Raw genomic sequence first — 18,382 nt, forward strand, 5'->3', positions numbered from 1 at the left:
TCCCTTCTCACTCCACTGCCCCCTCCCACCTACCCCTTATTCTCCCCAAGGCCACCACCTCACCTTACATCTGCATCTTCTCTAGGGTCCACCCACGTAATTAGTGGAGCCACGCTTGCACGGCTCCACTAATTAGGTGGATGGCCCTTCATTCTCTTGTGTGCGGCTGCCCATGTGCGCACCTTAGAGGGAACTATCCACGGACCACATGAATGGAGCTCGCGCACCACTGGTGGTCCAGGACCACAGTTTGAGAATCTCTGCTCTAGGTCACTCTGTGCCCTATCCCTGCCCTCCAGCGTATCTCCCTCTCCCCACAGCTTAGTATCATCCACGAACTTGCTGACGGTGCAATCCATCCCATCCTCCAGATCATTAGTGTCACCAAGGGTTCTTATCTGGTATGGGTGAACACCTCCAGCTTGCTCCACATGTCTACAAAGTACTGAAATAAACACGTGACCAAAGCCATCATAGCACTAAGGCTCCCTCCTGTCTAATGGGCTGAGGATGTCTGTTGCACTCAGACCCATCTTGAACACCTGATATAACCATGAGATTTTTGAGATGCCTTTTTGCCCAGGTTGAGAATGTTACATTTTGAAGTACTGCACACTATCATTGAATAAGCTTGTATAATAGCTGCAATCTGATTGACTCAGCAGGGAGCCAGACCATTGTCGTTCTCCCATCATATGCATATGTCAGGCCATTGCAATCGCTTCAGCCAGATTGCAAACCCAGAAAGTATTTTGTTTTTAAAATCTCATTGTATAGGTTCCTAGGAACATTGTGAATTAAAATGTGTTTAAAAGACCTGAATCACTTATGCCTTTCCTTCTCCTTAGGTGACCCAGCTGCTCATGCTGCCGCCACTCTGTTGGGAGAAGGGAGGAAAAGGTCTTCTGGGTTGATCCCATTAAATGTGGGGCCTGCTTTCAGCCCAGACCTCCCTGCAGCACTTCTGTCCTTTGTTCCTTCCCACCTCCCTCTGTTATTCCATCCTGCTTATGCTGTTTGAACGCTGGGCTCAAGCAATGCAAAGCATTCCGAAGGGCCTTGACTTGGCTCCAGCTCTGCCGAATGTCTCTGCTGCAGATCCAGGGCTGGAGCCTTTGATACTGATTGATGGTAGCAGTAAAGGGGGAAAGTGCTGCTTTAGGAGGGGATTTTCAAAGGCACTAGGAGGAGACAGGCACTTTCAACTCCTATTGACTTAGGCACTGCACGCTCACTGTAACTGCCCTTTGTGCCTTTGATTTCTAACGGGAAGATTTTCAGTCTTTAAATATGGACATTTTTCAAGAGTTTTCTCCCCATTGCTTCCCGTGTTGGACCCTGGCCAACCCAGTAACAGCAGCATGTCAGCCTGTGCAGGGCTGTGTGGTCAAAGGCTGGAAAAGCACATTGCAAGCTGGACTCATGCATCCCAAGCTGTATAGCAGGGTAAGCTGGGGCAGAGCTGTGGGGAGAGGAACATGACTGAGCAATGAGATATGCACAGGGTCACCCCAAACCACCCATTTCTTCTCTTCCCCAACCCCCCTTACCCCGCCCGGGCAGCATCAGCCACAGGGAGATCTTGGAAAAAGGGGAGGAGAGTGAAATCAGATATTTCTTTGACAGACAAGGTTAATGAAATAGATAAGCACTTTCTTGCTTAAAGCTGTATGCAGATGCTTATATTTAACAGCCCAGTGCTCTCTGCAGTGGGGAAGTACTCTCTGTGGGGTAGCTTCATCAGCTGATATGTTTGTACTTCTTGGATGTCTACATATCAATACCCATCTTTCCACTGCATTACTTGTTTACAGTCCATGAGCGTAACATATCAATTGGAGTTCAGTTGTGGCACAGAAGGTGACGTGCTTGCTCTTTTGTTTTACAGCTGTTAGATCTAACCAAGAACAGAATGGGGAAGCAGAACAGTAAACTGCGACCTGAGGTACTCCAGGATCTCCGGGAGAATACAGAATTCACAGACCATGAGCTTCAGGAGTGGTACAAAGGCTTCCTAAAAGATTGCCCCACGGGTCATTTGACTGTTGAGGAATTCAAAAAGATATATGCCAATTTTTTCCCCTATGGTGATGCATCGAAGTTTGCAGAGCATGTGTTCCGCACTTTTGATACCAACGGCGATGGGACGATTGACTTTAGGGAATTTATCATTGCGCTGAGCGTCACTTCTCGGGGAAAGCTCGAACAGAAGCTGAAATGGGCGTTTAGCATGTATGATCTTGATGGCAATGGATATATCAGTCGTGGCGAAATGCTTGAAATCGTGCAGGTGAGGAATGGTCTCATTTTGTAAAACTTACCTTTTGAAAAAATTACCGTTTGAATTAATATTGCTGGAACCACTTACCCGCTGAGCTAGAGACTTCTAGGTAGAGGTGCACCCTAATAGCTGTTCTGCTAGCTGCTGGTACTTCAGAGGAGTTGCAGCCAGTGCGTAGGTGCTGGAGCATGTTCCTGATGCAGTTCTTCGCACTGTCATTCCAAATGACACTGCAGAAAATAATTCTACCCACAAACTACAAATGTGTAGAGGCTCTGAGGAGAAATGGGCCTGAACCAAAACCCCCATCACCTTGTCTGCCTCCTACCTCCTCCAAACCTCCCCCCACCCCCTCCATTTGAGGTGTTCAAAATCGGTACCAGATCTGGATCCAAATTTTGGAAACAGCCCCAGGGATTATAATGAATTGAACCATAATTCCAGATGTGAATGCCATATACTCTGAAGTTCAAACTCTGTGATTTGAGCCCTCCTGTGCTTTTAAAGTGAAAGACCTTAAACTCCTTTCATCTCACTGCAGTACAGGGGAAGGTGCTGGACAGCTCCTTTCACCACCCCTCCCCACACACACACACACGCACCTGGGTAAGAAGCCTTTGAGGATTGGTAATGTCAGAAAGAGCCTTTCCCCTCTAGATCACCGGTTCAAATCCCAGTTGTGATTGGTAGTGACAGAGAACACAGACCAGCTGACTGTTCAGCCTCTGACAGTATTTAGTGCTCTCAAGCTGGTTCCTACTGGACAGGTTTCCAAGCCACCATGGTAGTTGACCTCTCTGAGTGCTTCAGCAAGTGTTGCCAGGAACAGAATTTAGCTGGAGAGTGAACAACTTTTCTCCCCCAAGAAATGGTTCCTCTAGAACAAGCTGGGGAGAAATTAAATTGGCAGGGGAGTTTCTTGCCCATGCTGTACCTCATGAGTTCAATGGATAACAGGCCTTCAATTTAGTCAGTCCATCTCCTTTCCATAGCATGGAAATGTAGCTACCTCCCAGCTCACTGTACACAAATAATTACTGAAGAGCAGTAAGTGCCTATGCAGGTGCATTAAAAGCCATCCTGAAGTTATGAGACCACTCCCCAGACTCAAATGGAAGGAAGGAAAATTACATGTGGGAACTTTTTTTCCTATATATTTTAGCTCTTGTATTTTAGTGTGTTAACTTAAATACTGACTTGACTAACATAGCAGTTATGTTGGTTTTCTAAATCAGAAATAAATGCTGGAAAAAGCAGATCAAGTCTGTAATTCCTTTTATTTGTTTTGGTTTATAGGAGTTTTCAGCTGTCTGCCAAGGTCGTTGTTTATTGCTGGAGGCTTAAGTTCCTTTCCTCAGTCCTGATGGGTTATAGCTTTTTTCATTATTATTTTTTATATATTTAGGCAATCTACAAAATGGTGTCATCTGTAATGAAAATGCCAGAAGATGAGTCCACTCCAGAGAAACGAACAGACAAAATCTTCAGACAGATGGACACAAACAATGATGGTATGATTTCCACCAGAAGTCCTTAATTAGGTCTTAAAAATAAACATGCATTTTCTGATACCATACTGATAACACTTAACTTTTAATTTAAAAAAAAATGCTTTCAGAGGGGCTTCAGTTCTGTCTGTCATCTCACAGTGGTGTCAGTCACAGTAACATCTGAGTGCCTGTTGTCTGTAACCAAATAAAATAACGGCGAATGAGCCTTTGTGTTTGTAGAAACCAACAAGGTCCCTATTTTCCAGACTTGTACTGATCTTTTTTGTAAAAAGGTGTGGTCCTTTATTTGCGACACTCACCCTTTCAGACCATCTTTCTGCTGACAAACCACGCTAGAGAAATTGGCAGCAGGCTAAGCCCGTGTGCATGAGAAGTAAGATCCGTCTCCAGGCTTGGTCTGCTGGATGTTGCTACACTGCCCTCTGATCTCTTCCTCCATACACACCTGTGTGTGAAATCTTTTCTCAAACCGTGTCTGCCCCCACCTGTGGAATCAGGCACCCTACCCTGTCGGACTCCAGGCAGCTCAGCTGCATGGCCGTCGGTCTGTAGAACACTGTCGGGCAGCCCTGCTTCTCCACCTTGCCTTTGCGCTGTCTATGGGTAACAAATTGTGGTATGGCACAGGAAAGGCAAACGGGAGCCTCGCTCTGGAGGGAAAAAGAAAAGACACTCAGAGTGGGGGTGGGGGGAGAGATAGCTCAGTGGTTTGAGCATTGGCCTGCTAAACCCAGGGTTGTGAGTTCAATCCTGGAGGGAGCCATGTAGGGATCTGGGGCAAAATCAGTACTTGGTCCTGCTAATGAAGGCAGGGGGCTGGACTTGATGACCTTTCAGGGTCCCTTCCAGTTCAATGAGATAGGTGTATCTCCATATATTATGGCAAAATGGTAACAGAGGCAGGAAGGAGCTAGATTGTAGAATGAGAAATAGAACAAAGAATAGAAACGGGAGGAGGAGTATGAAGCCAGAGAGAGAACAAATACAGGGTGGCAAATACCGTGAATGAGGAGGGGACTGGTAGAGAAGAATAAGGGGCTGTGTCGGGGGCCAGTTGTGTGCTTTCCCCCCAGCTTGTATACTGCAAGAGGAGAGGATGGCAGGTAGTGGGGGTGGGGGGGTTCTTGCCTGAGGAGAGGGGGAGAGAAGATTGAGGACCCTCTTCTCCCTTGCTGCACCTCCAAATGCAGCCTGCTCACCTCTCCTATGCCTGCCCAGCTTGTTCCCTGTGCCAGCTCCATGACCGAGTGCCCTCATTTTTTCCTTTGCAAAAATCACCCTGCTCCTTTGAAGGCCTGTGCCCAAATCAATCTCATGCACTGTTTTACAGGGCAGTTCCTGAGTAACTGCTTCTGCAGACATCCTAGTTGCATGTTGCACAGAGCGATCTTACCTCATCCAGCTAAGTAGTCCCTGCCAGTAGAACCAAGTCAGAGCTGTGCTGAAAATTGTATTCAGTAACCAGGCATCTCGGACTATGGCCCACTGTAATTGTTGGGAGAGTGGCAGCCTGAATAGATGCATCTGCCTACTTAGAGGGGAGGCAGAGCTGCTAGCCACCTTACTGTCTCTCTTCCCCCCCCCCCCCCACGCTCTTTTTTTCCTATTCAGTTTAATCTCCTGCTGCTGTCTCTGGCAGTCTGTTCCACCGCATCGTTATCTTTTTGTGTGAAAAGGCTCCTCTGAAACTTCTATAGCTTCAGTGCCTTCAGCTCGTGCTTCAGTGCCTTCAACTGGGAAGGTACAAACTAGGGACAAAGTCTGGCTCTCCTTACAATTCCCTCCTGTGAGGCAACTCGCATGCCTGAGGAGAGCAAGATTTGGCATCAGATTTGTACCCATAGGCGGCAGGTTTGTATAATTTTTGGTGGGGCCCAAAATGGTGGTGCCCCCCCGCTCCCGCCCTGTAAGCCGATATAAAATGAAGCTACAACGCGTCAGCGCCACAAGATTACAAGGGTCAATTAAAAGTGGAAAGTCAGAAGCAGCATTTGCCTACTTCAATATACAGTATTATATTTTGTTGCACCTGTTGTGATGAAGTGGGAATGTTCTTAATATTTTCTCTGAATACTGTGTGGGTGCCTCAGTTTCCCCTGCAAGATGCCAACTGAAGGTGTTGGGGACAAAGAGATCAGGTGGCCTCCCTGTCCGGAAGAGATACAGAGGCCAGAGGGAGTGTCAGTTTGGAGCTGGCTGGGGAAATGGGGAGAGACTCAGAACTTGGTTCTGGGCTCCCCACCCCCCAAGATGGACCTGACAGAGGGGTTCTGTTTTCTGTACCAACAAGCTCTGTTTAAACTGTGTTCCCGTCACCTAATAAACCTTCTGTTTTACTGTCTGGCTGAGAGTCACATCTGACTGCAGAGTTGGGGGTGCAGGGACCTCTGGTTGCCCCAGGACCTGCCTGGGCAGACTCGCTGTGGAAAGTGCATGGTGTGGAAGGGCATGCTGAATGCTCCGAGGTCAGACCCAGGAAGGTGTAAGCTTCTTGCCCTGGAGACAGTATGCTCCAAGAGAGGAGGCTCCCCCAGAGTCCTGACTGGCTTTGTATGGAGTTGTTCCAAAGCATCACAGCATCCCCTTCCACACCGTGCACTTCCCAGAAGTCCGCACAGGCACTGACACTCCCTCCTCCGGCCTTTGTCTCTTTTCCAGGCATTAGGAGGCCACCCGATCTCTCTGTTCTCCAACACCTTCAGCTGGCACCTTGCAGGGGAAACTGATTTGGGAGAAATGAAGTAAAAGCTGCCCAAACCGAGCTTGAGCACTCCTGAATTTTGAGGTGTTCAAATCAGGAAGGCAGGTGCTGGGGGTGGGAGAGGGCTGTGGGCTCCATGGGGGAGCATGGCAGCAACTGTCTGGAGCTGCAGGGAGCCAGACATGCTGGTCTGAGTGGCACAGTAAGCGGTTTGTGGGTTGGAGAAGAGGTAGGGGGTTCCGGGGGGCAGTCAAGGAACAAGGAGCAGGGGGGGTTGGATGGGGCAGAGGTTCGGAGGGGCCGTCAGGCGACAGGCTGCATGGGGATAGGCTGGGGAGGCCTGGCGTTTTATCTGGGGACCGGTTGGCGGGTCCTGGGGGGATGTTGGGTGGGGTCTCAGGTGGGGGCAGTTGGGGACAAGGAGAAGGGAGGCTTAGATAGGGGCTGAGGTCCCAAGGGGCAGGGGTCTCGGGGTAATCGGGGACAAGGACCAGTGGTGCTTAGAGAGGGGGTGGGGGTCGGGGGGGGCCGTTGGGGCAGGGGTCTGGGGAGGGGGCAATCAGCGGCCAGGGGCTGGGATTCAAAGGGCTCTGGGCTGCCGGCAGCCGCGGGGAGCCCAGAGCCCTCTGACTCCCGGCTGCGGCTGAGATTTAAAGGGCTCTGGGCTCCCCGCTGCAGCGGGCAGCCCAGAGCCCTCTGATTCCCGGCCACGGCTGGGATTTAAAGGGCTCTGGGCTCCTGGCCGCGGCTGGGATTTAAAGGGCTCTGGGCTCCCCGCCCCTGCGGGCAGCCCAGAGCCGTCTGATTCCCGGCCACGGCTGGGATTTAAAAGGCTCTGGGCTCGCGGTGGCTGCCGGCAGCCCAGAGCAGGGGAGAAACCTAGCTCCAAATATTGCTGGAGCAGAGCCCCTGACTGTGAATATTCCTGGGGCTAAAGCCCCAGGAGCCCATATAAGTTGGCGCCCATGTTTGTACCTCCATTCTTTTCTCAGCCCTGCAGTTTTATATTCCTGCTTTATGCATCTTTAGATTTTTCTAGCTCCATTCAGCTGTGGAAGTGATCATGTAGCTCCAGGGTTTTTTTTAAAGGTAGGGGTTTGTGCTGGCAAAATTGTGCCTCTGAGACATACCCTTAAAGATTTTTATGGCTCCCTCTGAGTCATGTTCTGTTGAACTGACAGTAGATGGAGCCCTGGGGTAAAAACCTGGCTTTGCTGAGGTCCACAGGAGTTTGGCCATTGACTTCAGTGGGGCCAGGATTTTCCTCTTTGGCTCTACGTGTGGAGGGATACAAAACTAAAACATGTGAAGTAGTCCTTCTGTGACACATGTGGCATGCAGAGATACATGATAGGGCAGTGTGGCAAAACCTGGAATATATAGATAGTTTCATGAAAGCAATTCCATAAGTAGCAAAAGGTCACGCCCGTAAGTAATGTATAGCTAAGTAATAGAATGTACATACTGAGAGGTGTAATGGAGCAGTGCTTACATTTCAACACCTCTAGCTGTCCCTCCTGCATTTCCAGACAAGAGAGAGGAGAATAGCACCTTGTGTGTGTGCTTCATTGATAGGACTTGAATGGCTTCTCATTGTCCGCTGTGCCGTGGGGCAATGCTGCCAGATTTTGCTTTGTACTGTACTTTGTCCTGGAGCGTTGCACACAAACAAACAAAATCAACTTGTGCGAAGTTTTGTGAAAACTTTGACTAGCAAAAATTCTTCTCAGAAATGCCAGTGTTTTAACAAAAAACAGCTTGCCCAGAATATAAGTGCCTTGGCTTGCTTTGGGCCCTTGCATATCTCTGCTCTCCTGGCACATGACATACCTTGGTCAGGTGAGCTAATACTGGCGCTTGACCATTGAATCCAGTCCTTGTCCGCACGATAGGCTGAGACCATCTCTATATGCATTTTCTCTAATATTTTTAATAAAAGCAAATGTTGTTACACATCTGCTCCCTCCCAGGGCCTTACACTTGTAGGAAAAGGGATAACGAGCAAAAGTCAAATGCAAAATCTGTGGTAGGAAGCTTCCATTTGGAACAATAAAATGTATTATCTTTAAAAAAAAAAAAAAAAAAAAAAAGTAAAAATAGAGTGTAAGAACAGCTGTATCTGTAATTCATTGAGATGCTCTGATACTCTGGGAATGAGTGTTGTAGGACGAAAAATTGTAAATTAATATCGTACTCTGGAGTATGTAACTAAACTCATGCAAGGAGCAATTAAAAAAAAAAGCAATATGAGCTAAAAGCAGTGCTAAATGTTAGAGAATAACACCTAAGTGGTGGAACTGAAACGTGATGAGGTGGTTCTCATAGTGGAACGTTTGTTTGAGTATGTTCATTGTACGTGAGTTTAAAATCTCAGCTGAGGATCTAAGCTAAAATTCTGCTTCCTAATACATGTGCAGTAAGATTATGCAAAATGTGCCACACTGTTCTCCAAAGAGTTAATTTTCTCTTGGCAAAATAAAAATATATGGTGGTTATTTCTATAATGGGGGCAATTTAAATGGGTAAGAATTACCTTGGAATATTGTGTATATAAATACAGCTGTATGAAGTATTTCATACAATAATGTAAATGGACATGACTGCCAGAATATTTTGTGTAATGACAATCCCAGTAGCAAATATTTTTTTATTAAAAAGTATAAAACCTGCTGATTTAAACAAATTACATGTATAAGAAACTTCTTTTACAGAGTATTTAGGTCATTAGCATCTACTAATAACTATCTCAGACCTACAACTTTAGACATGTAAGTAGGTCCATTGAATTCAGGACTGTCCTAAACTTTGCCATCTTGTAATAAACCTTGAGATTATAAAAGCCAGAAGGCATTTCAGGAGTTCAGCATGCTTCAGTCACCCTGTCATAGCCCATCTGCTGGGGAGGTTACATTGACTCAAGGAGGGGAATCATTGGGCCCAGTGAAATCATCCTAGAAAGATCCATTTCAGTTCTCATAAATGTTTTGTTGCTTATTTCTCTTCATCTGTGGGTGTCTAACATACTATACAAGATAATACCATTGCACGTGTATCAGATGCAAAATATTGATAAGAAAAATATAATTATATTTCAATACTATTGTTCAAATTACAGTTAATAAAGGTGATCCTGAAAGCCTCTGTAGGCAGCACTTGTACTGAGCTCAGTACAAGTTCCACCAGCCCAGGGCTTGTAGGTGTGGTCACAGAGTGAAACCGTTATAGACTTTTCAGCAATGGTGGCTAACAAATAATTACAAGCGGTGCAAACTCTGGTCGTTTTGTTTAATGGTCATTCACACCTTTGTGCGTTTCAGGTTTTAAAAGCCAGTCACAGCCACGGATTTTTTTCATGGTTTTGAACCCTAACCCCATAAATCAGCCCAAATTGGCCCAAGGTTCAGGTTTGTAACAAAGCCTGAAAAACTAATTTGTAGGGGTCTGATTGCAAAGGTTTTGCCCAGCTCAGCAAACAGGGCATCGGTCAAGGCCTGTTTCTTGTACCACAGCACAACTGACCATAGCAATAATTCACAAATGTAGAATAAATTACATCACGTTGCCCAGTGTTAGGGACACGGTTGCATGATCACCCATCAGTACATATGGTGCAAATATCCTGGGTTCTGTGTGGTTTAAAATCTCACCCTTGATTGAAGCACCATTTCTAGACTAGTTTCTGTGTATAATGAATGTTTGTACTCCAGTTTTGTATTAAGCCAGTTCTCTGCTTAAATTGTTGATCTAAGGTGGCATTATTAGTACGATTGTTTTAACTTGATAATGTCCCTGTTTAATGTCAAATGTAAAGTAAAATATTAGATTCGTTTACTTGAAAAAATAGTGCATCCAGGCTTGAGGAGGAAGGGAGTGCCTGGTTCACCTGCACGGTAGCCAGTTTCACCCTAAATCCACTTGGAGTAGGATATGTGTACTTTTAGCTTTCTGTGAAGGTTTTATTTTTAAGCTCTGTTTGATCTTGCAACGCAAGTGACTTTTTTGTTTTGTTTTCTCTTTTCAAGGTAAACTGTCCCTGGAAGAGTTTATTAAAGGTGCCAAGAGTGATCCCTCTATTGTGCGATTGTTACAATGTGATCCAAGCAGTGCAAGTCAGTTCTAATTAAACTCTGGACAGTTTGCAAAGAAACTGCTGGCTTGTTGTTCAAGCTTTGCTCGCAAATGGATGCCTTCTCAATCATTCCTCAACTTGCTAGTGGATAAGATTCCATTGCCAGATTTTGTGTGTGTGTGCGTGCGTGTGTGCACACGCACGTGCGTGTATCGGAGTGAGGACTGCCTCACTCCTCTCACTAACATGAGTGCAATGTTCCTTTTGCAGTTCTGTTTTTCTCCCTCTTCCTCCCCTCCAATGTTACCACTCACTCTACATGGTTAACGTAATTGAAAGGTATGTTTACATGCAGATACAAAGAGTTCAAATTTCTGGTGAGGTATCTCATCTTTTAGTCAGTAAGAATGATGATGTTCTAGTAGCCCCAAGAAGATACTAGATAGAATTTTTATCCAACTTAGCAGATGGTAGGTCATCATTTTTTGAAGCAAAATGTGAACTGAATGGAGTAGAAAGAAGAAGAGAAACTTTTCTGGGCATGGTTCCAAATTGTCTGTGCTTTTGAGGAAAATTGCTTGCACTTATCTAATTGTCTACTTTCTTTTAATATTATATATATATATATAAATTATATATATATGGTGAAGTAAAATTTTAATATGTAGGTCAGGTATTTATGCATAAAGTAGAATTCAAGCTTAATTTCTTCTTGTTGTCCGTGATTTATTCAAATCTTGAAGATTGTTTTTGAGATATTTATGCATTAGCAAATTGCTGTTAAAGAAAATGCATGACTAGCAATTTGTGGCTATTTCACTCTGTTTAATTACTGAATGCAAATATTCGTTCATTTTTACTGTTGATCGTTCCAGCGTTTACTGTATTAACGAAAGAATAAAAGGAATCATTCTCATTTTGTATTTCTCGGTGGAGTCCCACTTGGTAGTGGTTGCAGCATTAACTGGCTTTTGAGTGACACGAGGTGATGTGACTCACGCTGCTGTTCTAAACTTTGCTATGCTCGCCATTCTTTTGCTGTCAATATGTTAATAGTCTTGTGCAATCCAGTGTTATTTAATATCTGCCTAATGCCAAGAAATATTCATTGAAATAAAATACTACTTTTCTTGTCAATAACTGTCTTATTTTAACCAGTAGTACAAGTTACTGTTCCATAGTTGTGCATGTGATGAATATAGTCAGGACAAGAATACTGAAAGCTTTCCTGCCCTTCCTTTCCTTACATCTCCTCATCTAGGGGAGGGGAGGCGACCTAGTCCCCACTGTCCTTCCATCGTTGGCATCTCTGTTGAGATTTGCCAGCAAACAAGAGTATTTTAGTGCCCACTATGTTGATGGTCCTTGGGAACCCTTCCCCAAAGGAAACTAGACTGAGACTGTGACATGGTGATTTCACACAGTCCACTGAAGAGCTGATAGCTCCAAGTCACCACTGGCCTAGGCTGGACTTAGAGTTGGCTGGTAGATAAAGCATCAGGTACTAAAAGTCAGGAAACTTAGGTTCTATCTCTGGCTTCTGCCATTGGCTCGCAGTGTGAATTCCTGCTTCTCTTTGTACCTAAAAAGGACCGTATCAGTGCTTAGTGTTACTAGTATTGCTTATTAACATAATGGTGTGAGGCTCTGTATCCTGTTACCAGTGTGCTGTGCCATCCAGTCCCCCAACAATCCTGTAGCTAACTAATGCAGCCTTTTTTATTGGACCAAAAATACTATGTCAAGTTCCTTTCCAGTACACAGAGGGTTTGTGCAGCCAGAAGTATATTTCAGTGAGGTATGTGCCACTGAAACAGGGGCATCAATGATGTAATATGCAAAGCTTTCCTAGACCCGTGTTTATAAAGCACATGCTGAAGTACAGCAAAGTGCTTAAGCATCTATTTAAGTCCCTTTAAAGTCAATGGGACTTCAGTGTGTGCCTAAAGTTAAACATGTCCATAAATGTTTAGTTGACTAGACAAAGTTTGCGGACGCAGGATCAAAGATAGCAGCAATTAGGTGTTAGTTTACACCTTCACTGTAAAAATAAATTGTGAAAGAGAGACGCTTTCAATACCCAATCAGAGATACGGCTGGATGAAATTGGGCATAACGTGACCTTTTACAAAACCTGAGACTGAGAAATGTTTCCATGATTTTATTTTTTTTAAAGGAATTTAATTTGAACCTCTTAGAAAAACAAACATTCCCCTGTCACCCTGAAAGGAAAACTAACTAAAATTGATCTGTCTGCTTTTCCTTGTTCATGCTGGAAGAAATGCTAAAAGTAAACCACATGAATGGTAACAAGTAAACAATGATGTTTGCAATTCTTCCAGTTTGAATAAGTGAAGATTGTAAGAGCGGAAAGAACTTGGGTTTTTTAATTAACATTTTTCTCTTTTTAAAATCATTTAACAAACAAAGAGAATTCTCACTGATGTTACAAATCACATCTTGGATTAGGTTGATCAGTAATTTTCACTCTGCAATAACTGTCCAAGTCAAGTGAAAAAAACAAATAACTCAACAGTTTCATATTTGTTTTATAGTCTGTTTCTAGTCTATTTCATGGTCCCGTTCTCATGCACTAGAATGCTGCAGCATTTGAATTGTAAAACACTGTTGCATTAATGACATTTTTGCATGTAATTATAACTGAACATTGAGAGATACAAAGTTACAGTTCTCACCACAGTCATAGCTCAGGCAAATTGCACACATTAAAAATCTATACTGTGTAACTAAGCAGAATTATGCTAGTGAAGAGGACTATTTTTGAATTCCCTCTGTTTTGTGTGATTCTTAAAATACATTGGTTATGAGTTTAGTCAAATATCACAAAATAATTTTGTAAGGATCAGGTAACCAAAATTATTTTATTAGGCTCTGACAAATGTCAGACTGGTGTGTGTCCCATCCATTCTTTCTTCTTCTTGTCTTTTTTCTTTGTTCTGCCATTGCACATTTCCTTCCCTTTCTGTTCTCAGATTTCTCCTCTGTAAGGCCAATAAGACCTTAGAGATCATCAAAGAGAGAGACCTTCATAGAGTGAGTCAAAAAATTTCTGCCTAGAAATCTTTCCCGTGGAAAATGTCCATCTCCACAACATTTTTTCAGTTGGAAAAATGAAAATTTGAGGTGACTTTTTGAAATAAAACATTTTTTCATTTCAAAACTTTTCAGAATTTTTCATTCAGTGGAATTTTTCAATCTTTCAACTTTCTGTCTTGGTTCAGAACTAATTCCAAAATGTCAGCCTATCCCACAGGATGAAAATTATATTTCCCCACCAGCTCTGCAAGTTTTGCAAGATTGCTGCAGCTTGATGGAATTCTGCCCAGCTCCATTCAAACTGGGATTTTGTCCCATTCCCAGATTTTACTGGCTGCCTGAGCACACTCTTTCGTCCCCTCTAGCTCTCCCTGAAGTACTTTCCCTCCCCTTCCCCAGCATCATTTTCTCCCCTTCTTTTTCAGCCCTCTCCACCCATCACCTCTGCAGGCCCTGTGTCTCCTCTGTCACTAGTTTCCTGATTGATATGCACCAGCTACTATAGTACAATGTATTATGAGGATTTCAGAATCCCAGAGCTTCCCAGTCTTGTGCTACCTAGTGTACTCATCCCATTATAAATAATTGGAGTGACAATTCATCGGCTCAGATGCAGACTCTATTATACGGTATTACTGCACTACACCTAGGTATGGTTGTGTAAGAAATTGCAGGGTGTTGGATACCGTGACCTGTAGAAAACCTTGAGAGCTACTAAATTATTTGGCAAACGACACAATATGTAATATGAGACCATTCTCTCATTCAACCTTAACTCCGCAGTGCTGACAGTTGTTGATGAAACATTAGATTAAGGAAAGGAACGGGTTTTGCATGGTTTTTTATCATTATTATTACATTCAGGACAAATTAGGTCAATACTATTTTCTGAGAAAATTGGTATTACGTGATCGTGCTAGGGTTCCTCATATTTTTGCGCTGTAAAAAAAAAAAAAGAGAAAAATATCTTGTGATAGGGGTAGTGCAGACATTAGTTCTTTCAGAACATCAGGCCCCTTTCAGGTAGTGTTTTAAAATGCTGAGCCCCAGCCCTCTGAAAATCAAGCACCCTTCAGGTCTCAAGTTCAGCACTAAAAAATTGGCCATTAGTCACTTTTGAAAATCTCATAGGAGCCAGAAGTTCACCACAGATATCTGTCAATTTGGGGTACAATTTGGGGTCCTATTGAAAGCCAGTGGGACTTAGGCTCCTAAATCACTTAATTCCAGATCCTCAACAGTATTTAGGACCCAGCTTTTTAAAGGTATTTAGGTGTTGCACACAGCATTGCAATGCCTAACTGATTTAGAAACCTAAATTTTATTTTCAAAAGAGATTGACATTTAGGCATATAAATTCCATCAACAGTCAATGGGATTCAGACTCCTAAGTGCCTAAATTCCTTTTGAAATGAGATTTAGACCCCTAAATCAATTAAGCACTGCATCACTGAGCCCAGCAGCACCTAAATACCTTTTAAAAATCTGGGTCTTAAGTACCTTTGAGGATCTGAGAAGTGCTTTTGGAATTTTATCCTTTAGCTGTATTATTTTAGGCTCGTTAGGCTGGCATTTTAGTGAAAAGGTTAACAGACAGGTCCAGTCTAACCTTAACAGCTTGTCTAATTGTTCTCTCAACAGCTGATGTAAAGTCCCACCACCAGGGTATCAGTGTAACTCTGAAAGCTGTGGCTAATTAGTACAGAAGATCAGACTTTTTTTCTATGCAATGCCTATTAGACAAATATATAGTTAAGCCATTAAATCTCAAATTGTTAGTGTCTCTGTGGTTCAGTCTGCAAGTAAAGTAGCCTATTCAAGGCTCTAGCACAGGAGTAGGCAACCTATGGCACAGGTGCCGAAGGCAGCACGCGAGCTGATTTTTCAGAGGCACTGTCACTGCCCGGGTCCTGGCCACCAGTCCGGGGGGCTCTGCATTTTAATTTAATTTTAACTGAAGCTTCTTAAACATTTTTAAAACCTTATTTACTTTACGTACAACAATAGTTTAGTATATATTATAGACTTATAGAAAGAGATCTTCTAAAAACATTACTGGCACGTAAAACCTTGCATTAGAGTGAATAAACGAAGACTCGGCACAGCACTTCTGAAAGGTTGCTGACCGCTGCTCTAGCAGAAGCCGTAAGGATGGAGATTTTTTGAACCAGTCCATTTTTCTCTCTTGTTTGATTATGCCTGAGCAAAGTTTGTTTTAGATAATGCCACTTGCAATGTACGCATGAAACTAGCCTCTGAGTGGGGGCAACTTTTCTTACAAAGCTGAAGAGGGAAAGAAACTCTTATATATAATTACACTCTGTCTCTCAGCATTTCCATGACAGTGTAATAGTCTGTTAGACCTCATTCCATCATGCAAGGTGCCTTTTATTCATATCTAAAAGGTTAAGAATAGTCAGCTGGTTGAATGACCCAATGGGCAAATAAAGTTCATGTAGGTTTGTAGAGACCTTCTTCCAATACAAGACTGACATTTTGAGAACTACAAGCCTTGGTGAAGTCTGAGATTACTGATAACTGTGTCATTCTCTTCTCTGGGGGAAAAGAAGTTTAATTGGAAAAAGGGCTGCTGGGTGTACTGTGAGGTAACAGCACTGGAGATCGCCTTGAATATGGGTATCATTTCCCAGAAGGTGTGGAGCTGGGAGAGAGGAGAGATTGGAACTAAATAGATTCAGTGTTGGTAATTTGCTACCAAGAATTCTAGGTATGGCCTGTACCAGGTCTGCCCAGAATGAAACAGGTGTGGTCTGATGTCCCGTTAGTGTAAATGGAGCATTAATAGGTAGCAGGAGCCAGCAAGTCTGGTAGAGATTCTGCAGCAAAAGAGGCAAAAAACTGGAAGTGGAGTTAATTTGTCTGATGCATTGATGAATAAAATGGAAATTAGGTGGGGCTGTAAGTCCTATGTCATGATGCTCATGTTGTTCTGCCTGCTCGCTGTTCCTACGAAGCCACTGTGGAGAACTGTGAGATAAGATGCAGATCTATCGATCACTACACCTGTTCATGCATCAGTGCCTCACAAATGTATTAAATTGTGTATTAATACATGAAGAGCTCTACCTCCTCAGTTCCCCTCCTCCCCGCAACCCTTTTATTCTTTAGAGGAGTATATTTTTAACACTGGTGGTTTGGTATGTGAATTTGGTGAGGCTACTGAGGGGAAGCTAGAACAGTTGAGAACCTGGCTTCTGCAGAAAGTGGTATTAGCAATTCAGTAAGTGACACTTCCTCAGAGTTACACTGTGGTATTACACTGTTGCAGGTGCTGATTTTCAAATATGGTATAAAATTGAAGGCCTGACCATTTACTGTCACAAGATTCAAAGGTATGTTTTGTAAGAGGATGTGTGTTAATTCTGGTATCACCAGATTCTAGTTTAGGTAATCACATTATGCCCAACTAAATTTCAACTGGAGTCAGAGGTGAAAGTAAGCCAATACGGTCCAGTACGGTGTACCAGTCCAGGCTGGCTTTCCCAGGCTGGCGATTTAAAGGGCTCCCTGCCTGCAGCAGTTGGAGCCCCAGGCCCTTTAAATCGCCTCCCGAACCCTGCTGCCGAAGCCCTGGGGTAGCAGCGGCAGGGCTCCGTCGGCGATTTAAAGGGCCCGCAGCTCCGCTGCGGTAGCGGCGGCCAGAGCCCCAAGCCCTTTAAATCGCCCCTGAGCCCCGGGGCTCCCAGCCGCGCCTGCAGCTGGTAGCTCTGGGGGTGATTTAAAGGCCCCAAGGCTCCTAGCCGCAGCCAGAGCCCCAGGACCTTTAAATCTTGATTTAAAGGCCCCACCCCTTCCAGTTGAGGCCACGCCCCTGCTCAGGACTCTGGCATACTGGTAAGTCCTTTAACTTACTTTCACCCGTGACTGGAGTAGAATGTTTAGGTGCCTGAGAAATACATATCCAAAGGTATTCTCATGCTGTGCCAAACTCTTGTGTAACGTTGCTGCTCACAATTAAACAATGAATGCCTTTCACTGCAAAGGTGGCTTCATTTCAGTGTTGGATGATAAGAGCTGTGTGCAGAGCATAATTTTGTAAAGGCTTTCAGCTTTCTCTGAGGGGAAAAAAAAGGGCTTCCATATTGCCAAATCCAAGTTTGTAATCAAGAAGAAAATGATATAAGATCATTAGCAAATCACAGTAAATTTTCTAATAGGAAGACAAAACATACTGTCTAAAAAAATTGGTGAGGCAAGGTGGAGGAGGTAAAATCTTTTTATTGGACCGTCTGTTGGTCAAGCTTTTGAGTTACACAGAGCTCTTCTTCAGGTCCCGAAAAGCTCAACATAATTGATGTATTTAATATTAATCGTTAATAAGCATGAATTCAGTACAAATATTAAATGCATTCTCCTTCGTTAGAAACAATAAGAGTCTGACTGATTTAATTCTCATTTCGTGTAGACTGCTTTAAAATAGTGTCCCCCCCAAGGTTATTTCTGTGAGGAATACATAGCTTCTAACTTTTTAATATTTGAAAAACCTACGGTAAACAGGCTTCACATTTATAGCCGCATAGTACAGTATATGGAACACTGGTAGGGCTATCGCATTAGGCAGTTTCCTGCAAAAATGTAATTTTGCTTTGCCACAGAATCATGGTTCTACAGATGAGCAAGCCAGTCCCGAGACAGCCCCTTGTCAAACAGTGTGATTCATTTGCAAATGTTTTAGGAATCTATTTAAATGCACCATACATAGACTGGAATCCTAAAGACCAAGGGCCGGATTCTCATCTCAC

The 18,382-nt window shown here is 43.7% G+C and overlaps 1 protein-coding gene across 6 annotated transcripts in view; it reads left to right on the forward strand.

Annotated features, from left to right (window-relative positions):
- Positions 1-11,699, forward strand: part of HPCAL1 (hippocalcin like 1) — a 111,509-nt gene extending 99,810 nt beyond the window's left edge. For 5 of the 6 annotated variants that reach the window (XM_039530480.1, XM_039530484.1, XM_039530479.1 and 2 more), the window contains 3 exons: positions 1,889-2,290; positions 3,687-3,792; positions 10,516-11,699. In XM_039530480.1, the coding sequence (XP_039386414.1) occupies positions 1,913-2,290; positions 3,687-3,792; positions 10,516-10,613 (582 nt within the window). In that variant the 5' untranslated portion in view covers positions 1,889-1,912 and the 3' untranslated portion in view covers positions 10,614-11,699. Of the gene's footprint in view, positions 1-848; positions 1,447-1,888; positions 2,291-3,686; positions 3,793-10,515 lie in introns of those variants that run through there. The other variant, XM_039530478.1, reaches the window with a different exon arrangement.
- Positions 11,700-18,382: the final 6,683 nt, after the last annotated feature.

Source organism: Mauremys reevesii, linkage group 3, assembly GCF_016161935.1.
Source record: "Mauremys reevesii isolate NIE-2019 linkage group 3, ASM1616193v1, whole genome shotgun sequence".
Taxonomy (NCBI): Eukaryota; Metazoa; Chordata; order Testudines; family Geoemydidae; genus Mauremys; species Mauremys reevesii.